The sequence below is a fragment of the Protomyctophum bolini genome, assembly GCF_963924005.1.
Source record: "Protomyctophum bolini genome assembly, chromosome: 6".
NCBI classification, from domain to species: domain Eukaryota; kingdom Metazoa; phylum Chordata; class Actinopteri; order Myctophiformes; family Myctophidae; genus Protomyctophum; species Protomyctophum bolini.
The window spans coordinates 47,151,295-47,174,142 of record NC_137867.1 but is presented as its reverse complement, the minus strand read 5'-3'; the positions used below and the strand labels follow the sequence as shown (position 1 = coordinate 47,174,142).

Below are 22,848 nucleotides of genomic sequence, written 5' to 3'. Positions count from 1 at the left end.
CTACAGTATATGTTTCTATGTCAGTGGTTCTCAAACTATTTCATGTCAAGGACTCCCAGAATTATCTGTATTTGGCCGCGGACCCCCATCTGAAAATATGTACTTCCAGGGACCCCCCCCCCCTTCCCAGAAGCAAAGATTTGAGTAAAAAACTTTCACTCTGAAAAAATATAATATATATTCAAAGATTTGCACATCCACATTTTCACGATTTTTCTAAAATAGCAGATCTACAAACTCGTATGTGTAGAAAAATAGCAGATCTATAGGCTCATGACCTTGTAGATCTTCTATTTTTTCCCACATATAATGTTTAAAACACTAAAGGGGTTCCCACCCAGAATGGGTTGAGCAATGAGCATGTTGCCTGTTATCTCTCCTATGGTACCACCTCAATACAGCATGGAATTGTGGACAAAATCACCAAGTTTTGAGTTTAAATCTCCTCAAATGGTGGTTCAGTACCGGCTCAAATAGCTGACTAAATAATGGGCCGTTGATATGAAAAGGGTTGAAAACCACTGACTACAGAAACTGCCTCCCCCTGGCCAGCCGGGGCGCCTGATGGAGGGGAAAGGAACTGGTCTCTATACTGCCTCCCCCTGGCCAGCCGGGGCGCCTGATGGAGGGGAAAGGAACTGGTTGGAATAACGTGTTCCTTCCACACGCGACGTCCAACCAGGGAAACTCCCCCCTGTCAGGTGTAAAGGAGCAACTTGGGCACTCAGGAATGAAGGAAGCATGAGTTCAAGTCCGTTGCTCTCCCCTTGTCCCCCATATATGAGGACTAGGTTGGTGGAGGGTGTGTAGAGCCCAGGATCACATTAGGTGATTGACACAGGGGTGAAAAATGGGTTACAAAATCGTGGGATAAAAAATATATTAAAAAAGAAAACCACTGACTATGACACGAAAACAACTGAGCCTCAAACATGAGCCCAGAGGGACACCGTCCTGAAGGCGCTCACCGATAACAGCCGGCCACATGTGGACGCCAGCGTGGACGACTCATCACGGATTAACCCTCGAAACGCCAGCAGGGAGTCTGTGACAGAGGCCTCGGTCATCAAACGCCAGGGTGCAGACCGTAGACAGATATTATAGAGGGGGGACGGGGGGGGACACTAACAGTCTAACATGGAGATAACTGTAGGGGAAAGGAAAGGAAAGGTACTATGTTTACCCTGCAGGGTAACTGGACTAAGCTCAAGAACTTGTTTACAGCCAGGCCCTGCTCATAGAACATTTCATGGTAGGGGTTCAATGCCTTGCTCAAGGGCACTTCAGCGGTGGTAGTTTTAACGTGCCGGTTCCGGGGATACGAACTATAGCGACCTTCCGATATCAAGACCGCTCCGCAAACCGTTCGGCCACCGCTGCCCCTAACAGTCTAACATGGAGATAACTGTAGGGAGAACAACAGAGGCTGGTCTAACAGTCTAACATGGAGAAAAAGGGTGGGAACAAATGGGGCAGAGAAGAGGCAGAAGAACAAGAGATGGGAAAAATGGGGAATGCGGAAATGTAAAAGATTTAGGGACGTTTTTGCGCTCTCAAGGGCTTATACTATCGGCGGGGCTGAAAACAGGTGCGAGAGGCCAGAATCTATAGTCAGTCCATAAACAACAACAACAAAAGGGCTCGCACACTGAAAGGAAAACTAAGGCTCTTTAGATGCAAAGAATGTGTCCTTTACTTACAAAAGTGTAGAAAAGAATGGTGGGGGGGAAAGAAGTGTGAGAGTGGACATTTTGGTCCTCAGACCATCATCAACACTCAACTCAGAGCCTCAGTTTTCCATTCAGTGTAAAGGTAGAGACTACAGAGAAGGGAATGCAGAAAGGCGAGGTTTACGAGGCAGAGAGGAGTGGAAAGGTGGAAGCAGAGTTAGTCTACAACGACAGCTAGGGTAGAGAGATGATGGTACCTCCCTCGTGGCACCTTCTAAACATGAAAGAATCCAGCTATTCTCCTGACACAGCAGGTCCTTCCTCTTGCGTTGCTCCTCTTAACCCATTCTGACCTGAGATCAGATTCATACGAGGTTTCCACACTGGACACACACTGGTCTGATGAACCCATTCTGACCCGAGATCAGATTCTAAAAATGTCAGTCGTTCTTCGATTTTTCAAAAAAATAGCAGACCTACAAGCTCGTAGCGCGCCACTCGGTGGCGCGCTATGAGCTTGTAGATCTGCTATTTTTCAATAGCTAAAGCATAACATCATGCTAACACCAAAAGGGGTTCCCGTTCAGAATGGGTTAATTAGTTCCACGTACAGTACGCTGATCCGTTCCGTTGCCAAAGAAAGAGTGACCGACCGACGCAGAGATTAAACCTGTCCAAAAGGATCGATCACGCAAGAGCCTATATTTCCTCAGACCGTCGAAAACTGAACAGCGATACTATTACTGTATATACAGTAGAAGATGTTGTTGTTTACGGAAACTACTAAGACGAGTGCATGCGTGGAAGGATTCATGACATAACGGTTGACTATATAGGAGGAGGAGGAGGAGGAGGAGGAGGAGGAGGTTACTATAGTTCTTAATCTCTTGACCGGGGGAAAAAAGCCTGATTGACAGCTATGCTGAGGGTGCAGGTTAGGTATAGGAGACGTGACAAGAATGCGGTGGGATCAACACAACCACCCTAAAGACTAATCATTGTATATATTCCTGCACTATACCTGCATCGAGTGATCTTGGTATACATAGAAGTTGATCTATTGAAGATTCTGACCTTCAAAGTACATACTTTTTTGTTTTGATTGTATTGCTGTATTGTTGTATTGTTCTTTCTGCTTTGGCAATGTATAAACGTATGTTTTCTCATGCCAATAAAGCCCTTTGAATTGAATTGAATTGGGATCATTCAGGACTCAGAAGGTATACTATACCTAAAGGCCAGCAGGCCTAATTAATATCCTGCAATATTGTTGATAGTTATGTGTGCCAACTTAAGTGCCTAGAATGTGATATAATTATGTGACTGATTCTTCTCTACACAGCCTTGGGAGAAAGAATATTAACAACAGATGGGAGCATTTTGATGCTGTGTGTGTGTGTGTGTGTGTGTGTGTGTGTGTGTGTGTGTGTGTGTGTGTGTGTGTGTGTGTGTGTGTGTGTGTGTGCTCACTGCTCAGGATACTTTACCTCCTTTATGATTAATTCCTGTTCTGTTCTTTGACTATATAGAAGTGTCTATGTGTACGTCTCTAAATGTTTTGATGAATTGAACAAGGTGGACCCTCTTGTAAACAAGTGTAATGCTTAATTGGGTCGTCCATCCACTCACAGTTAACAGTCTTTGTATTGAGTTTGTGCTTGAAATGTACTGTCATTCTGCAAACTGTTAATACAGATTTCAATCAAAGACTAGGAATTGAGAATAAAAAAAGAAAAAAAAAGAAACAGTCAACTCATAACAATAAAGTGCATTAAATGGTTGAAATTGTGGATATGATACTACAGTGAGCGGCTCACTCAGTGTGCTGAGAGCAAGAATTACCGGTAAATGAACCCTCCGATTTCCTGCTACCACTGAAGGCGCAACTTATACACAGTTACACACCCAACATTATATTTCCAGGCACTGACGCTAATGGCCCGATCTTCCTGATAACGGCTTTGAGGCCTTAATGGGCAAAAGTAAACTACTCAACCAATGAATTGCACACACACACACACACACACACACACACACACACACACACTGTATCACACCCTGTGATACAGGCACACACACAGTCACACACACACACACACACACACACACACACACACACACACACACACACACACGCATTGATATGCAAATAGAGGCATGCTAGCTAAGGTGAGAATCTACTGTTTGTTGACCTGTAGCCTTGAACAAAAGGAACAGGGCTGTGTTTTCTGCCTATCGTGTAACAAGGGGGTATAGCTCAGTGGTAGAGCATTTGACTGCAGATCAAGAGGTCCCTGGTTCAAATCCGGGTGCCCCCTCACTTATTTAGGATGCCAGCTTTATTGTTTAACAAACAGTTATCTTAAGAAAGCCATTACAATTAAAAGGCAGACTGTGTGGGGATCTTCTTCAGCGGAGTATCACTGTTATGCATTTGCATTGTAACAACATGCTTTGTACTAAAAAACACATGAGCAGTGCGCCCCCTACCTTCATCTGAAGGTATTACATGTCTGATTTTTGATTGATTGAAATATTTATTAACACTTTGCAGAATTACAGTACACATTTCAAGCACAAACTCAATACAAAGACTGTTAACTGTGAGTGGACGACCCAATTAAGCATTACACTTGTTTACAACAGGGTCCACCATGTTCAATTCATCAAAACATTTAGAGACGTATACAAATAGACACTTCTATATAGTTAAAGAACAGAACAGGAATTCATCATAATTCATCATCTGATAATAAGCACCGGTTTCCCACGCCACAGGCACAGATAGCTAGCTAACTAACACACTGTTGTAAACATCTGACTGAATCTGATCCGACCTACATTTAAAACACATGCGAATGCAAATTATTTTCTGCTCAATAAGCGGGTGGACTTGTTTAGCATAACAGCCTACAGCTATAATGTATTGTACAGCACTGACTGACTGACTGTACATACATTCTATCAATAACTCAGCTTGGATCATAGGGTTCTGGCAGAGGTGTCATTTTAGAAAGAAAATAAACTAGAAGGAGGCAAAAAAAAGTAATTAAGTTAAGTTAATAAAACCAGGGGTGCTCTTATCATCATACAGCATCATGTCCAGCTTTTAATGTTTGAGTTTACAGTATGACGTAAAAAGGGCCAGTTATCCATGGCTTTTAATGTTTGTGCTAGGACAAAGTTTGTGTTTAAACACACACACTAAAAGCTGGATATAGGAGGGGCTAGCGCCCCTAAAAAAACCTATTTGCAGCCACTCAGCTGATCAATGCCCACAGAAGAGCAGAACAGGGAGCTTGTAGATCTGCTATTTTTTGAAAGATCTTGAAAAATGTGGCGCAAATCTTTGAATATATATTATTATTATTTTCTAACGTTTTTAACTCAGATATTTGCTTCTGGGGGTCCCTGGAAGTATACCACATATTTTGAGATGGGGGTCAGCGGCCGAATACAGATAATTCTGGGGGTCCTTGACATGATGAAATAGTTGAACACCACTGATATAGAAACATACGTAGGTTTTTCAGAAAACTTTTAGGATTTAGAAGACATATTTTTAGAATCGTCGTTTTAACCCATTTTGGGCGGAACCCCCTTTTGGTGTTAGCATTATGTCATGCTTTAGCTATTGAAAAATAGCAGATCTACAAGCTCATAGCGCTTGTAGGTCTGCTATTTTTGAAAAATCGAAGAACGACTGACATAGAAACATAGCTTTTTCAGAAAACTGTCAGGAAGACATTTTTAGAATCTGATCTCAGGTCAGAATGAAAAACTGTCAGGATGTAGAAGACATTTTTAGAATGTGATCTCAGGTCAGGAATGGATTAAGATAGAGTCCTTTACATAAAGGTTTTGCTCAGGCCTCAGGGACACTCTGCTGGCCTGGGATGGAACTGAACCTGTAGGACAACATAAGCATGGCCTCAGGCTCCCCAGGCAGGCTCACCGACATAACCCACCAAGTATGACAGGCAAGAAAACGTGTAGAACACGTGTGTCACTCACATGTCACACATGTAAACGGACGGGCGTGTATGATAGGATCATGTGTTGTAGACACAAGTGGGTCAAATTATTTTTGGTACTACAAATTAATATTGTTTGTAGTTTTTTGAGTGTAGCCTAGAGATATAGAAAGAAGAGCAAGAGAAACAGGATTAGATACAGCTCTGTGTGTGAGTGAAGAAATTAAATGAACATGCATACAGGTCAAGCAGTAATGAGAAGCATGTTCAGAGTTGTTAACCCATTTAGGCCTGACATCACAAAATGTAAAAGAATGTCTTCTAAATTTCTAAATCAGTTTTCTGAAATACCTCATGTTTCTATATCAGTGGTGCTCAATATTTCATGTCAAGGACCCCAATAATTATATGTAATTGGCCGCCGACCCCTAACTGAAAACATGTTCCAACTTCCAGGGACCTCCCAGAAGCAAAGATTTTAGTTAAAAACATTCACTCTGAAAGAATATAATTATATTCAAAGATTTGTGCCACGATTTTTCAAAAATAGCAGACCTATACAAGCTCGTAGTGTGGCACTCTACATGAGCTTGTAGATCTGCTATTTTTCAATAGCTAAAAAATAACATAATGCTTAAAACACCAAAAGGGTTTCCCGCCCAAAATGAATATGCTAATAACTCCAAGCTTCCTTCCACCATGTATGTAAGTACAGTAAGTATAACAAAGCAGGGCAGACAAAGTGTTTTTCCTTCATCATTCAAGTGTTTGATTTGTTTTGTTTTTGTAATCAATAATGTATGTTCGGCAGCTTAATATCATGCAATAAATGCATCTTATTGACTTTCCCCTGAGGTCACTTTACTTTGTTTGTAATTCTCAGAAATGGAGTAGTGCACAAAAATGGTAATACCAAGAAATCTAAAATGCAGACAGTGTGGTGTGGTGTGGTGTCAGTGCCCTTCAGCCTAGATCCAGGCTCTGCCAGTCTGCCAAGCGTGCCAGTCTGCAGGACAGGGACGTGGTGACGGGGTGGGCCCATAATTCAGCCCGGGAGTGAAGTGGAGTTGCGGAGGCCCTCTCTACGAAACACTGACGAAGCAAGGGCGTGCGTGTGCATTTTAGGTCCATTTAGGTCTACACAGCAGTGACCTAAACAGGCTGCGCAGCTGCAGCCAGGATGGCTGAGAGCAGCTGCTATGTGCACAACATTATTATGTCACAAAGCAACATGATTATATAGGGCTGTTACCTTGTTAAAAGATAATTGTTGTGTCTTCGAAATTAAATATGATTTTTTTCTGGCTCAGACCGGCCTGGATTGGAACGGCCCAAGCAGTAATGAGAGCGGTGGGCAGCGGTGGCCGAACGGTTTGTGCCGGAGCGGTCTTGATATCGGAAGGTCGCTATAGTTCGTATCCCCGGACCGGCACGTTAAAATTACCACCGCTGAAGTGCCCTTTGAGCAAGGCATTGAACCCCTACCATGAAATGTTCTATGAGCTAGCAGGGCCTGGCTGTAAACAAGTTCTTGAGCTTAGTCCATGCAGTTACCCTGGGTAAACATAGTACCTTTCCTTTCCTTAGTCCAGTTACCCTGCAGGGTAAACATAGTACCTTTCCTTTCCTTAGTCCAGTTACCCTGGGTAAACATAGTACCTTTCCTTTCCTTAGTCCAGTTACCCTGCAGGGTAAACATAGTACCTTTCCTTTCCTTAGTCCAGTTACCCTGGGTAAACATAGTACCTTTCCTTTCCTTAGTCCAGTTACCCTGGGTAAACATAGTACCTTTCCTTTCCTTAGTCCAGTTACCCTGCAGGGTAAACATAGTACCTTTCCTTTCCTTAGTCCAGTTACCCTGGGTAAATATAGTACCTTTCCTTTCCTTAGTCCATTTCCATAGCTCCAGTCATCACCCACATAGTTAACCTCTCCATCAAACAAGGACAGGTCCCCAGAGATTTTAAACTGGCCAAAGTAACCCCCCTGTACAAAAAAGGGAGCAAATTAGAACCCGGCAACTACCGCCCTATTTCTATTCTAAGCTCCATCTCGAAAGTGATGGAAAAAATAGTCTATGAACAGGTTGAAAAGTATCTTGCCACTAATAAATTGTTGTACGAGTTCCAATCTGGTTTCAGAACATCCCACTCCACTGACACATGCCTTCTCTATTTGAGCGACCACATCAAACACGAGGTGGATGCTGGAAAATACTGCGGCATGGTCATGCTGGACCTCCAAAAGGCTTTTGACACCGTGAACCACTCCATACTGGTTAACAAGCTTAAAGCTATTGGTTTTGATAGCACATCAGTGAGCTGGATGCAATCCTACCTGGAGGGGAGAGAACAGATGGTGGAAGTGAACGGAACACTGTCCCCCCCCCTCCCAGTGAGCTGTGGCGTCCCACAAGGAAGCATACTAGGGCCTTTACTGTTCCTAATATATGTAAACGACATGACTTCAGCTTGTGACTGCAACTTGTTCCTGTTCGCAGACGACTCAGCACTGCTGGTCTCGGACAGGAACAAACTGCAGGTTGAAAAGACCCTCAGCTCTGAACTCGGTAGAATCTGCACCTGGCTCGCTGATAACAAACTATCCTTACACCTGGGAAAAACTGAATCCATTCTCTTCGGATCAAATAGTAATCTCAAAAAGGCAGATGGCTTCTTGGTTAGAGTTGGTGATGATATTATCACACGGAAGGATCAAATTACCTACCTAGGTTCCATCCTGGAGGCCAATCTTTCCGGTGATAAGATGGCCACCAACGTAATCAAAAAAGTCAATCAAAGAACAAGATTCCTCTACAGGATCTCCTCACTGGTCGACAAAAACACCTTGAAGACCTTAACAGGAGCCCTTGTACAAGGTTTCTTTGACTATGCATCCACCTCCTGGTACCACAGCACCTCAAAGGCCCTTAAAACAAGGCTCCAGACCTCCCAAAACAAACTGGTCAGGCTCCTACTTGGCCTCACCCCCCGAACCCACCTCACCCCTGCCCACTTTGACAGGCTGGGATGGCTTAGGGTCGACGACAGAGTACAGCATCTTGCAATGGGTCTGGTCCACAAGATTAGATACACCACCAAGATACCCATGTACCTGTCTAAATACTTCCTTAATGTAAACGAAGTCCACACCCACAACACCAGAGGGAGTGCAACAAACCATGTACAACCCAGATTCGGCACAAACAAGGGACTAAATTCTTTTCGCTCCTATGCGACCAAAATGTGGAACGCCCTACCAACAGTCATTAAGACATGTGAATCCCTTGGCTCCTTCAAAACTGCTCTCAAAGGGCACCTACGGATGGCTGCAATTCGAAACTGGCCTCTGTAAAAGCTGAATTTGTATCTGGATTGTACTATGTTTTTGTATGGACGTGGTGTTGGGTGCCTGCACATATGCACACATGGCATCAACGCATGGTGTTGTGTGCAGGCGCCCTACACTCTGTCTTTGTACTATGGATTGTACTATGTTTTTGTATGGACGTGGTGTTGGGTGCCTGCACATATGCACACATGGCATCAACGCATGGTGTTGTGTGCAGGCGCCCTACACTCTGTCTTTCGTTTTCTTTTCTTTTATCCCCCTGTTCCCCTCACTGTATATATACTTTTTTTCCCTTTTCGCTTCCTATATGATGAATTCCTGTTCTATTCTTTAACTACATAGAAGTGTCTATTTGTTTGTCTCTAAATGTTTTGATGAATTGAACAATGTGGACCCTGTTGTAAACAAGTGTAAGGCTTAATTGGGTCGTCCACTCACAGTTAACAGTCTTTGTATTGAGTTTGTGCTTGAAATGTACTGTAATTCTGCAAACTGTTAATAAAGATTTCAATCAATCAATCAAAAGTCCAGTTACCCTGGGTAAACATAGTACCTTTCCTTTCCTTAGTCCAGTTACCCTGCAGGGTAAACATAGTACCTTTCCTTTCCTTAGTCCAGTTACCCTGGGTAAATATAGTACCTTTCCTTTCCTTAGTCCAGTTACCCTGGGTAAACATAGTACCTTTCCTTTCCTTAGTCCAGTTACCCTGGGTAAACATAGTACCTTTCCTTTCCTTAGTCCAGTTACCCTGCAGGGTAAACATAGTACCTTTCCTTTCCTTAGTCCAGTTACCCTGGGTAAATATAGTACCTTTCCTTTCCTTAGTCCAGTTACCCTGGGTAAACATAGTACCTTTCCTTTCCTTAGTCCAGTTACCCTGGGTAAACATAGTACCTTTCCTTTCCTTAGTCCAGTTACCCTGCAGGGTAAACATAGTACCTTTCCTTTCCTTAGTCCAGTTACCCTGGGTAAATATAGTACCTTTCCTTTCCTTAGTCCAGTTACCCTGGGTAAACATAGTACCTTTCCTTTCCTTAGTCCAGTTACCCTGGGTAAACATAGTACCTTTCCTTTCCTTAGTCCAGTTACCCTGGGTAAACATAGTACCTTTCCTTTCCTTAGTCCAGTTACCCTGGGTAAACATAGTACCTTTCCCTTCCTTAGTCCAGTTACCCTGGGTAAACATAGTACCTTTCCTTTCCTTAGTCCAGTTACCCTGGGTAAATAGTAACTTTCCTTTCCTTTCCCAATGGCCAGCATGTCTCTGCTGCAGGATACATGCACGCTGCAGACTGGCACAGAGGAGTTTTCAGAACACACACACACGCCACGCACGGCAGAAAAAGAACAATTCTAGGAGAAACACGTGCTCACAGACAGACACACACGTGAGCCTTTTCCCCAAAAAGTGGGCAACAACAGGCACAATGGGCAACAACACATGTGTGGGTGGAATTCCAGTAAAAGTAATTTTGTTACTTCCGTAGCTAGGCTCCCATGGATCCATTTAGGGTTTAGGAACTTTAGGCCTCCAGTCAGTCTGGGCTCCATGTCTGTGTAATATGAGCCCATAGTGGGAGAAAATTACAGCTGGATTCATTATATAAGCAGTGATGTTTTCGTCGACTAAAAACCAAGACGAGAAATGTTCGTTCGACTACCTTTTCTTCACTGACGAAAACTAAATGGAAACTAAATTAAATCTAGTACACTATGATGACTAAAACTAAGACAAAAAAATACTGAGAATTTCGTCAACAGATGAAAACTAGAGTAAAATGTTAGGAAGGGACTAGTGGACAAGAGATCCAGTATAAGTAAAATATTTTACACTTGGTTGCATGCTGAAAATAGCCAATCTACAAGCTCACAACGCGTCGCAGTGAGCTTGTAGATCTGCGCTGAGCTTGTAGATATGCTATTTCAGCCATCACGACGGCATTAAGGCCCGCCAAAATGCATTTTAGTCGACAAAATCAACTGTGGATTTAGTCGACTAAAATCTTAGGACATTTAGTCGACTAAAACATTCCGGGTGACTAAAATGTGACTAAAACTAAATTAAAATGTGCTGCCAAAAACAACACTGATTCTAAGCGAACACAGTTTTTAATTCCCAGAATTCCACACGGTGTCATCGGATCCATGCAGGTCAGAGCAGGTATATAGGGTTGATTCAACAACAGGAGCCCACCTCAATACTGTCCCTCCCCTCCCCCAACACACATAAACACACTAATCTCTCCCTCTCCCTCTCTATCTATCTCCGTGTGTCTGATTCGACAGGCTTTATTGACATATGGCATTTGACATGTGTTGCCAAAACACAAGAATTACAAAGAGAGACAGTCTGTCTGTCTGTCTTTTTTGTGTTATCCTTTTAGCCTTAATATCTTACTACCTCCGTGCTGTTTAAGTTTCTGACCAAAACATATATATATATATATATATATATATATATATATATATATGTTCAAAATCAATGTCTGTCTCTCTTAACTGTACTAATATCTGACTCTCACAAGGGAATTCAACTTTAAACCTGTCCTTATTCACTTCAGTGAATATGTTTTTGTATAAAACTCATGTCGAAAAAACCAGTCAGTCACCTCTGAGTTCTATTCTACAGTAGCGTACTGTAGGCCCGATAGCATTTCCCTCTGCAAGCCAATCTATTCTACAGTAGCGTACTGTAGGCCTCTGCAGCCAATCTCTCACAATGCGACGAAAACATTGTGAGCTTACAGATCCCCCCCCCCCCCCCCAGAATAGGTAGGATATAGCAGAAGTTCCCAACCACTGGTAAGTGGACCTGTGCTGGTTGGTACGCGGGACATGTTGGTCCCACTGGTACCCGAGAAGGGTTCCCGAAACGTGAATCTATAAGTTCCGTCACCACGATCAATGATAGGGTCACTGACAATGATAGAACATTGTGTTAGGAACCTCTGATCTACCATCATTACATCATTACAAATGACATTTTATTCATTGATAAAACGTGACACAGTGCTTGCTTTACGTGTCCTCCAGAAGAGGACATGTTTTTTGTCCCACAGGATGTCAGTCAGCTGTGTTCTGGTTCTGTACTGTGATTGTTATATGGGAGTGATTATCACATAGTTTGTCTCAGTCCAGCCAACTTTCCATTATCAAGACATTAACCATCGAAAGACCAGCCTTCTTTGTAAAAAAGACTACACCCCTCCAGTGGAGGGAAGTAAATAAGTACATGTAGAGCAGGGGTGTCCAAAAACGAAGTATTTGTAGGTTGACATGGCCCTAAAATATACATAAGAAAAAAACGAAAGAAGTAGTGATGCACCGAATATTCGGCCGCAGAAAATATTCGGCAGAAAATGGCAAAAAAATGCATTTTCTGCCTATTCGGTTATGGCCTGAATAGGCAAATATATCACTGAATAGTGTATAGGTAGGAAAAAGGTAGGAAAAAAGATATATAATATTAATCATATTCGGTATTCGTATTTCCAGCCGACTGTTTCCTATATTCGGTTTCGGCCAAGAATTTCCCTTTCGGTGCATCCCTAGAAAAAAGGCACATCTGCCGCTTGAATTAACGTGACTTCATTGACATCAAATATAGGGCCTGTCAGCTCAAAACCCACAATGCAATACTTTGTTTTCAAGAGTGTTTTGCGAACTTCCGCACAAACGTCAGTATAGCATTACAAAGTTAAATGGTGCATTTCTATAGCGCCTTTATCCAAGGCGCTTTACATAGATTGTGCATTACATTCACCCATTCACACACTGATTCATACACCGATGGCAGAGGAAACCATGCAAGGCACCAACCAAGCAGCACATCAGGAGCAATTAGGGGATCAGAGTCTTGCTCAAGGACACTTCAACACTAACTCTGGGGGAGCCCACAGGGTTCGAACTGGCAACCTTGCAGTTTCCATCCATCCAGCCACTCTCTACCCCTGAGCCACCAGCCACCGCCGTCCAAATGATTCAAAGTTATACAAAACAAAGCGGTACGAATTCCATCCCTCCCCTATTTCCCATTCTGAGTGTGTTTGCTGGCTTAGTAGCAACACACCAGCACCGCTATTCCAATGCCCCCTCAAGTACAGTTTTAAACTGTTTTCAGGGATGGGATAAAATATTTTTTTGGTAAATGGTGCATTTTTTTTGGTGCATTTTTTTATATAGCCCCTTTATCCAAGGAGCTTTAAAAAAAAATAGATTACATTTATTGTCACTGCACATAGTATACAAATACTTTGACAATGAAATGAATAGTGGCGTCTAACCAGAGTGCAATACAGTAATGCATTGTTTGTTGAATGTACACTGTTGTACAGTATGTACAGTAGTATATAATTATAATTATAATTATAATAGAAAATAAATAGAAAAAGAGGCTACATAGATTGTGCATTACATTCACCCATTCATTCATACACCGATGGCGGCGGAAACCAGGCAAGGCACCAACCAGCACATCAGGAGGAGCAATTAGGGGTTCAGAGTCTTGCTCAAGGACACTTTGACACTAACAGCCCGGGTTCGAACTCCAGCCACTCTACCGCTGAGCCACCTGGGTGGGTATACATCTGGTTAAGCTGGTCATTTTGAAAGTGGCTCTCAAGTCCAAAAGGTTCGGACACCGTATAATGCAATTTTGAGTTACTTTACTCAACTTGAGTATTTCCCATTTTCTGCTATACGTAAAAATACTTCTACTCCATTACATTTTGAAGATGTTATTTGAGCTACTTTGCAGATACATTAACCATAATGTAATAATCACCAAATAGGCCGCAGCAGTATAGGCCTACTTAAGCTTCAATTAAGAAGTTAAAACTTTAATTAGATATTATGAACGCATCAATAATTACAATGCAGTTAATTAAGTCACATTTTAATATTCCAAAATAAATGGGGCATCCTGCACAGAGATTATTAAAATTAAAAAATATTTATCATATTAATACAAAGACATAGGCTATCATTAAGTGATAAATGATGATGTATTATTAATTATAGGTTAATCTACCCAGCAGCACATAAAGTCATTACAGTAATTACCACCCCCATCCGTGATAGGCTATAAACTCCGGTGATATGACTGTGAAATGGACCGTTCTGTAATCTGCATAATGAGTATTTAAAACCTTTAGTAGCCTAGAAGATCAGTGGTTCCCAAACTTTTTCAAGTCAAGGACCCCCATATTGACACTAATCATCAGCCCACGGACCCCCATTTGAAGAGATATGCCAGGGACCCCCATTTGAAGACATATGCCAGGGACCCCCATTTGAAGAGATATGCCAGGGACCCCCATTTGAAGAGATATGCCAGGGACCCCCATTTGAAGACATATGCCAGGGACCCCCATTTGAAGACATATGCCAGGGACCCCCATTTGAAGACATATGCCAGGGACCCCCATTTGAAGACATATGCCAGGGACCCCCATTTGAAGAGATATGCCAGGGACCCCCATTTGAAGAGATATGCCAGGGACCCCCATTTGAAGACATATGCCAGGGACCCCCATTTGAAGACATATGCCAGGGACCCCCATTTGAAGACATATGCCAGGGACCCCCATTTGAAGACATATGCCAGGGACCCCCATTTGAAGAGATATGCCAGGGACCCCCATTTGAAGAGATATGCCAGGGACCCCCATTTGAAGAGATATGCCAGGGACCCCCATTTGAAGACATATGCCAGGGACCCCCATTTGAAGACATATTCCAGTGACCCCCATTTGAAGACATATGCCAGGGACCCCCATTTGAAGACATATTCCAGTGACCCCCCATAAGAGAAGATTTTTACGGCTCTAGCAGTGATTCTCAACCCGTTTAATTTCAAGGACCCCCAGGGTTTGACATGCATTACTCTACGGACCCCCATTTAATGGCATTTCTATCTCTGGGACCTCCAATTAAAATCAATGTCAATTTAACTCTGAGAGTGTACAAATGGAACCGGTCCATTTGGTTCCATTTGTACACTCTCAGAGTTACCGTCCCATAGGGGTCCATTTAGCTGGGGGGGACCCCCTGGAACTCCCTCAAGGACCCCTGGGGGTCCCCGGCCGGACCCCACTTTGGGAACCACTGGCATAGATAGTATTTTGATGCCAATCATTTTGTTTCACTCAAGCAACATTATGAATGCAGCACCATACTTTAGGCTATATAGACAGTATTTCTGCAGTGTGGTGTGGTATAGGAATGGCATGCTATTGCAAATAAAAAGAGAGGGGAAAAAAATCTGAATTCTTTCAATCACTTGAGCTGATTGTAACTGACTGACTGTCAGCAGCATACAAATGTAACCAATCAATGCAATGGTTAAGTAACTATATAGATATTCCACTGTTCTACTTATGTTATTTCAGGTTCTACTTAATAGCGTATATTATTCATGATTATGAACAATTTTCTATGGATGTATCACCATGTTTTTTTTGTTCTTAATGCTTATACTGTAAATCGCTCTGAAGCGTCTGCGAAATTGTACATTTTAACTTATACATTTGCACTGTATAGGCGCTATACATGCACTGCACCAGAGAAGAAAAGTGAAATGATTCAAAATGAATAAAGATTCTCACCAGTTGCTGCAGTTTTTTCTTGACCGCCTCAGTAGTCACCTGTGTCGTCCGATTAAGCCAGCCGGATAGCGCCTCCAACTCCACCTCCACCTCCTCCTCCTCCAGCGGCTCGTGCATGGACGCCGATCCGAGCGAGGCGCTCTTGTGGTGGGACTGGGACCAGGGTCTGTCCTCCGCCGCCACCACCGCCGGCCCCGGGGGTCTGGAGCTGCTGGGGAGAGGTGGGAGAGTGAGACCGGGAGACTGCAGCAGCGGCAGCCCGGCAGAAGCTGCCTCCTGCGGCGGGGGATCCGAGTCCTCCACCTCCTCCTCCCCGCTCCGGCCCGGGGAGGACTTGGTGCAGAGGAGGAGAGGAGGTGACAACAAGAACGACTCCTTCTTCTTCTCCTTCACAATGTTGTCCATTAGATCCACCGAGGAGGACGAGGAAGAGGAGGAGGAGAGGAGGAGGTTGGGCTGAGACACGGACATCGACTTGTCCCAAATGGAATTTTCTTTGCGCTTTCTTTTCTTCCTCTTGAATATCCACATGATTGATTATTAATATTATTCAGATTAGAGTCTGTCCTGTCGTTGTTGTGTGGGTTTTTTTTTAATCGCCAGGTGCAGGATGGGTCTGCAGAGTGCAGACAGTAAGACAACACAGTGAAAAAATGTTTTCACAATGTTTGTGGGGGTGGAGGGGGAGTGGGACCTATGGGTGGGACTGGTGGTTGTTGTTAGGTTATACTGTACTTCGTCGCACGACGGCGTCGCGCATTGGGGGGAGAAATAGCCGATCTACAAGCTCACAACGCGTCGCATCGCGACGCGTTGTGAGCTTGTAGATCTGCTATCGCCCCACTGTCCACATCATTCTGTTCAGCATGGAAGGGTTAACGGCACAGAGCACAGGCTGCTGCACACGGATCGATGAAGGAAGCTTTACTACTAGTGGTCCTGGACAGTTGGACTATACACTACAAAATGACGAAAGTAAACAAGACATGAAAAAGGCATACATTTGATTTGATAGGGTACTGTTAAATAGAATAAGGATAAAAGGTAAATACATGAATAAATACGGTAATAATAAACAATAATATAATTGATGCATTTGCATAATTATATAACACAAAAAAAAAACTTGATTTACAGACACAAACGAAACACAAAGTGTTGAAACAGGCGGTTCAATTAAAACAAATACAACGCCAAAGGGGTCTAGTGTTTGTTGTTCCACTCATCTAGTCTAGTCCTGGGGGTTTTCAACAGGTGGTCCATGGACCACTGGTGGTCCGTGAAGGTATTGCATGTGGTCCCTGTCTCCAGTCCTGACCATGTATTTAAGGGGAATTCCACTCATTTTCAACATTGTACTATGTCATTAATATACCTTAGAGCTGTTGTGATGTGGAAATAATAATAAAGAAAGTCCACACATTCTGTGTTTCCTAGAACTGGAGGTCTTAAAAAAATCATTAACATGAGTGTATACTCTAAGGGTGAAACACATCTGTAGGCAGCGGTGGCCGAACGGTTTGCTTAGTGGTCTTGATATCGGAAGGTCGCTGGTTCCTATCCCCAGACCGGCATGTTAAAATTACCACCGCTGAAGACTAAGTGCCCTTGGACAAGGCATTGAACCCCTACCATGAAATGTTCTATGAGCAGGGCCTGGCTGTAAACAAGTTATTGAGCTTAGTCCCAGTTACCCTGGGTAAACATGGTACCTTCTTACCTTGTCATCAGGATGTGTTTCACCAATAGCATAGTAGTATATATGTATAGTTTATATGTATAGTTTCATTATATAGATATTCCACTGTTACTTTCTTAGCCTACGCATGTTTCATGATAAATGCTTTTATGTGATGTATTCCCATGCTTTTGTTCTTGCTTAATGTAAATCGCTCTGGATTAAGAGCGTCTGCTAAATGCCTAAATTGTAAATTGTACCAAAAATAGGCTAAATGTAGGGACCCCGAGTAACAGTAATGGAAGATCTGTCCATCTGAGATTGCAGCGAGGGTCAAAACAGGTCAGATATGTAGGCTATGGGCAGGTTCAAGGCCATTCAGTGAAAAACAAATAATAAAACTACTATTTAAATCAGCAGTAGAAAGGGCAGTGAGGCCAGACACCGTCCGGGGGGGATGTGGTCATTATCTGTTCCTTGTGAGAACCCATATATAGCTGCAGTATTTTAAGTGTCACAGTGGTAGTAGATAAGATAAGACCTTTTATTGGTCCCACAAGAGGAATTCCGTCGCCAAAGACGGCACAGCAGTTAAAGGGATAGTTCAGATTTATTTTTAACTTATATGCTGTATGAAATACTTGCCATTAATATAGTGGTTGCAACTGTTTTAATTGATTGATTGCCCGAGTCCTGTGGTGGGAGTTCTGCTCTGGTTTTGGTCAATATTAAGTAGTTCCGGTCATTTTGTGGGGGGCACAGGGGCCATGTAGTAAAAGTAAATTAATTTTGTATTGTTGACCTATTTCTAAATTATTAGCGCAACTTTTAGTCAACTTTGACCCCTCTATCACATGGAACTATTGTTTGGGCGTAGTGATATGGACACAAAAAGCATAGTTCTGTGTGATAGAGGGGTCAAAAATGAATGACCGGAACTACTTAATATTGACCAAAACCAGAGCAGAACTCCCACCACGGGACTCAGGCAATCTGTATCCCTTTACTTTAAGATACAGATTACAGGCAAAGAAAAATGTAGGCTATACCGATACAGCAAAGACATCACATTCAAAGCAACGCCATCAATAATTGGCTAACATAATAAATACAATAATATACAACATGCAATATACAGTAACCAGTAAGGACGGATCAACATGGAATGTCAGAACAGGTCAGCTCCATATATGGAAAATTGTAGATCTAAGGGTTTCAGGTCAGATGTATAGAGTTGCTGGTCGGCTCCATATATGGCAGATCTAGGTGATGATCCAGTCTTCTCTGTGTGTTTATCCAGGGTTTGATGAGGTCAGTGTCGTGATCTTCATATATGGAGATGGCCATGATATGGTGGTGTGACGTGTCACGAGGCGTAACCATATATGGAGGCGTGATGTCACGAGGCGTGACCATATATGGAGGCGTGATGTCACAAGGCGTGACCATTATATGGAGCCATGATGTCACAAGGCGTGACCATTATATGGAGGCGTGATGTCACGAGGCGTGACCATATATGGAGGCGTGATGTCACGAGGCGTGACCATATATGGAGGCGTGATGTCACGAGGCATGACCATATATGGAGGCGTGATGTCACGAGGAAATGAATACACCCTCCTGGCATTGCGTGTATTGTGCAAGGCAAAGAACAATACAAGAGAACACACATTAAGCGTGGTTCACGTTCATGTTCACATTCATGTTCACGCTCTACAGACCTGTTGTTTATGCCAACAAGGGGGTATAGCTCAGTGGTAGAGCATTTGACTGCAGATCAAGAGGTCCCTGGTTCAAATCCGGGTGCCCCCTCAGTTATATTATTTAAATATGCCATTTAAATAAAAAGACAGACCCTCGCTATAGGCTATATATAGATCACTGGTTCTCAACGCATTTTGTGACCTTGTAGATTGGCTATTTATGAATATGCAACGTCTATAATAGGGATAAAGTGGTCAAACAGATTGTGATAACCACAGTAGTACCAGAGCCATATAGAAGAGTTAGGACATTGAGGGGGCAGAAAACCGAGCACTGTTCTAATGCAGCCTGAACTGAGACAAGCTGGAGTTGGAAATACATTGTTTTCAACGAGGGTGGCATGTGCCCAACATGTGTGCAACATTATGTTGCTGTACAATGCTGTTTTAAAGTATTGTACAGTAACAACTAATGTCTCTGTACTGTTTATGTTGTACTATTACTACAAAACAATCTAAAATAAAGGGATTTAAGATCATTAAAGCCTTGAGCTTGTAGATCGGCTATCTTTTCCCCAATGCGCGACGCCGTCGTGCGACGAAGTACAGTATAACCTAACAACCACCAGTCCCACCCATATAGGTCCCACCACCCCTCCACCCCCACCACCCCCACAAACATTGTGAAAACATTTTTTCACTGTGTCTTACTGTCTGCACTCTGCAGACCCATCCTGCACCTGGCGATTAAAAAAACCCCACACAACAACGACAGACTCTAAATCTGAATAATATCAATCAATCATGTGGATATTCAAGAGGAAGAAAAGAAAGCGCAAAGAAAATTCCATTTGGGACAAGTCGATGTCCGTGTCTCAGCCCAACCTCCTCCTCTCCTCCAATGCATTTCTGCCTACGTCCGGTCCAGGACTTGACCCAGTTGGTTGTGCCCATTCTCAATAGAAGTGTATGTAGGAGAGCCTCCATTGGACTGAAAGCCCCATGACGTGAACGCAGTTTGCGTAACTCTGTCTATAGACCGATTCACAGAGGGGTGCCCTGGGCGCGGCCATTACTGAGGTGTTAATTCATGGAGCAGGTGCTCCGTAGGCCAGGTGTGGCTAATCAGTGCTGTTGCGCTTATAATGGTACACCTCAGTAATGGCCGCACCCAGGAGGAAACCCTCTGTGAATCGGTCTCTATATCTAAGACTCTGCGCAGTATACCACAGTCAATGACGTAATGTAAACACCTGTCCAATCAGCTGTGACAGTAAAGGGCTCATATATATAAACCTGTCCGGGCGCTCGTCTGAACCCATAAATCAGTGTCGGAACCAGAGTGACACACAGGACACAAGACGTGGGAATTATTAACAACAGCGTAATGTTTAACTTCATCAGCATCTACATCTACATAGACGCTGTGGCGTTGGCGGCGCTGGTCACCCTGGCCACCTACCTGTGCTCCAAGAACGCCGACTGGTGGTGGCAGCAGCACGTGCGCGTCTCCGGCTGCTCCACCTACATCTCCACGTGCATCACGGAGCGCGTGGGCTGGGCTGGCACCACCTCCTCCGGCCCGCATGCTGTCGCGGCGAAGGAAGACAGAGGAAGAGGAGGAGGAGGACGGATGGCCATGAAGGACCTGCAGAGAGGAGGAGAGGGGGGCATGAAGACCAGGAGCCCCAGCCCCTTCTACACGGAGAAGATGATCATGCAGCAGCAGCAGCATGTGGTGATGGCGGCGGCGGGCGCGGCGACCCCCGAGAGGTCGTCCACGCCCCGGGACACCTTCAAGGCGCTGTTCGCCAAGCCCATGACGCCCGAGAGCCGGCCCATGACGCCCCGGGCCATCACGCCCAGGCCCACCACGCCGGGCGGCAGCAACGTCCTGTCCATGGTCAAGAGGATGGAGGGGAAACCCTGAGGAAGAAGACAGGATATTTATTATATTATATTGTCCTTTTTTTCATGACAATAATAATAATATACTGTAGGCAGGAGGAAGTAATAGCGCATAAAGCATGCAGTGATTCTCAAGGACCCCCAGTATTAGCCACAGGGGGGACGGCGCGCATTAGTCCCACATTCCGTTAGTCCGAGTTATGGTTTGGGATAGGGGTTAGTATTGGGTCGGAACAATGACAACATTACCTATAGCCACAGAACCCCAATCTTCACCGTTAAGATCTTGTGTTAAGTTAACTCTTGTGAGTTACAGACCGGTCCGGTATGGGTCCACTTTGGTTCCTTTCTGTCAATCCTTTTTAGCTGGGGACCCCCTTCAATTAAGGACCCCTTGGGGGTTCGCGCTGAGAACCGGTGAGGTGGAGACACACGGAATGAGGAGACATTGATTACAGTCAGATATGGAGAAGATGTGATCTGCAGAGCATGTACTGTAAGAATGGAGACACATGAACAACGACAGTCAGATATGGAGAAGATGTGATCTGCAGAGCATGTACTGTAAGAATGGAGACACATGAACAACGACAGTCACAAGACAGTCACAGACTTGATCTTCGTCTTCTCGGAAGAAGAGCTGCAGCTTGACATGCACTCCAAAACCTGAATCCACTGAAGTGATCTTCTGCCTCTATTGACAGGTTGAAAGTAGACTTGACAGGGAATGGGGAGAGAGAGATGGGGGAAAGGCCGTCGTGGATCGGGAGTCGCACCCACGGCACGCCGTCAGGCTGGCTTAGAAGCCTAGATGCCCAGACAGTTGAGCTAACTGTCCAGGCTGACACATCCCTCCTTTTGAGGGCCACTAGCCCCTCCTATGCCCAGCTTTCCAGGTTTGTGTAAATCAGCTTCAAATGAGCTTGATCAGATTGGATGATCAAGATAAAAGTGAGGCCATACAAATGAGGACGCAAATTGTGATTGGCCAGAATGAGATGATGATGTATGATGATAAGAGCGCTCCTCACTTCACACGGGTGTGATTATTTTTTGTTTTCACAGTGAAGTGACCTTCCGCCCCAAAATTGGACACAGGAGTGTATGTCCATTTGGCGAAACAATATATTTTTTGGCAGCAATGCAAAATTGCAAATGCATCAATTTGGTCGCTCGACACACCCTACAGTGTATAAATAGAATGTCAGCAAAGTGATCTTATTTTTTGCCAGCAAAGCCCCGTGTGGGTAGAAGAGAATCAAGAGATCCCCTTTTTTGTCAGCAAAGCAGACCCTATAGCCACATCGACAGCGGAGTGCCTTGACACATTTCGGGGAACCCCTTTTTTTGTAAAGTGCTCAAGCACACTGTACTGTAGGCTAACCCCACATGTACTGTAGGCTAACCACTGTACTGTAGGCTATAACCCCACGTACTGTAGGCCACTGTTACGAAGGCTCTCCATATATAGGGACCGACCTTCGAGACTACATTACCTGAATAGTACCATATATGGGCAAACCAACACTGACATCATCACTTGGATCTTCAGATAGTAATGACGACACGTCACTCAGTCTCTGACATGATGACATCACTCTGACATCAGCAGACTTACACCGTATAAAATGACAGCTCTCAGCTTCCAAACCTCAGATGCCAAGCCAACGCACGCGGTATCACCGACCATCCTAAATATCCAGTCTACTGAACTCAAGCAAGACACAAGGTACAGAACACAAGATTATTATATTCTATTCTATCACAGCGAACGTTTTTAACTCAAATCTTAACATATTTTCAGATGGGGGGTCGGCGGCCAATTACATATAATTTTTGGGGTCCTTGACATGAAATATTGAGCACCACTGATATAGAAACATAGTTATTTCACTGTCAGGATTTAGAAGACCTTTTTTAATTTCGACGTCGGGCCTAAATGGGTTAAAGAGAGT

General features: G+C 43.8%; 1 protein-coding gene across 5 annotated transcripts in view; it reads right to left on the bottom strand.

The window, feature by feature from the left end:
* mctp1b (multiple C2 domains, transmembrane 1b) overlaps positions 1-16,249 on the bottom strand; it is a 92,656-nt gene extending 76,407 nt beyond the window's left edge. For all 5 annotated transcript variants that reach the window (XM_080765892.1, XM_080765893.1, XM_080765894.1 and 2 more), the window contains exon 1: positions 15,602-16,249. In XM_080765892.1, coding sequence (XP_080622018.1) covers positions 15,602-16,132 — 531 coding nt within the window. In that variant the 5' untranslated portion in view covers positions 16,133-16,249. The remainder of the gene's footprint in view (positions 1-15,601) is intronic.
* Positions 16,250-22,848: the final 6,599 nt, after the last annotated feature.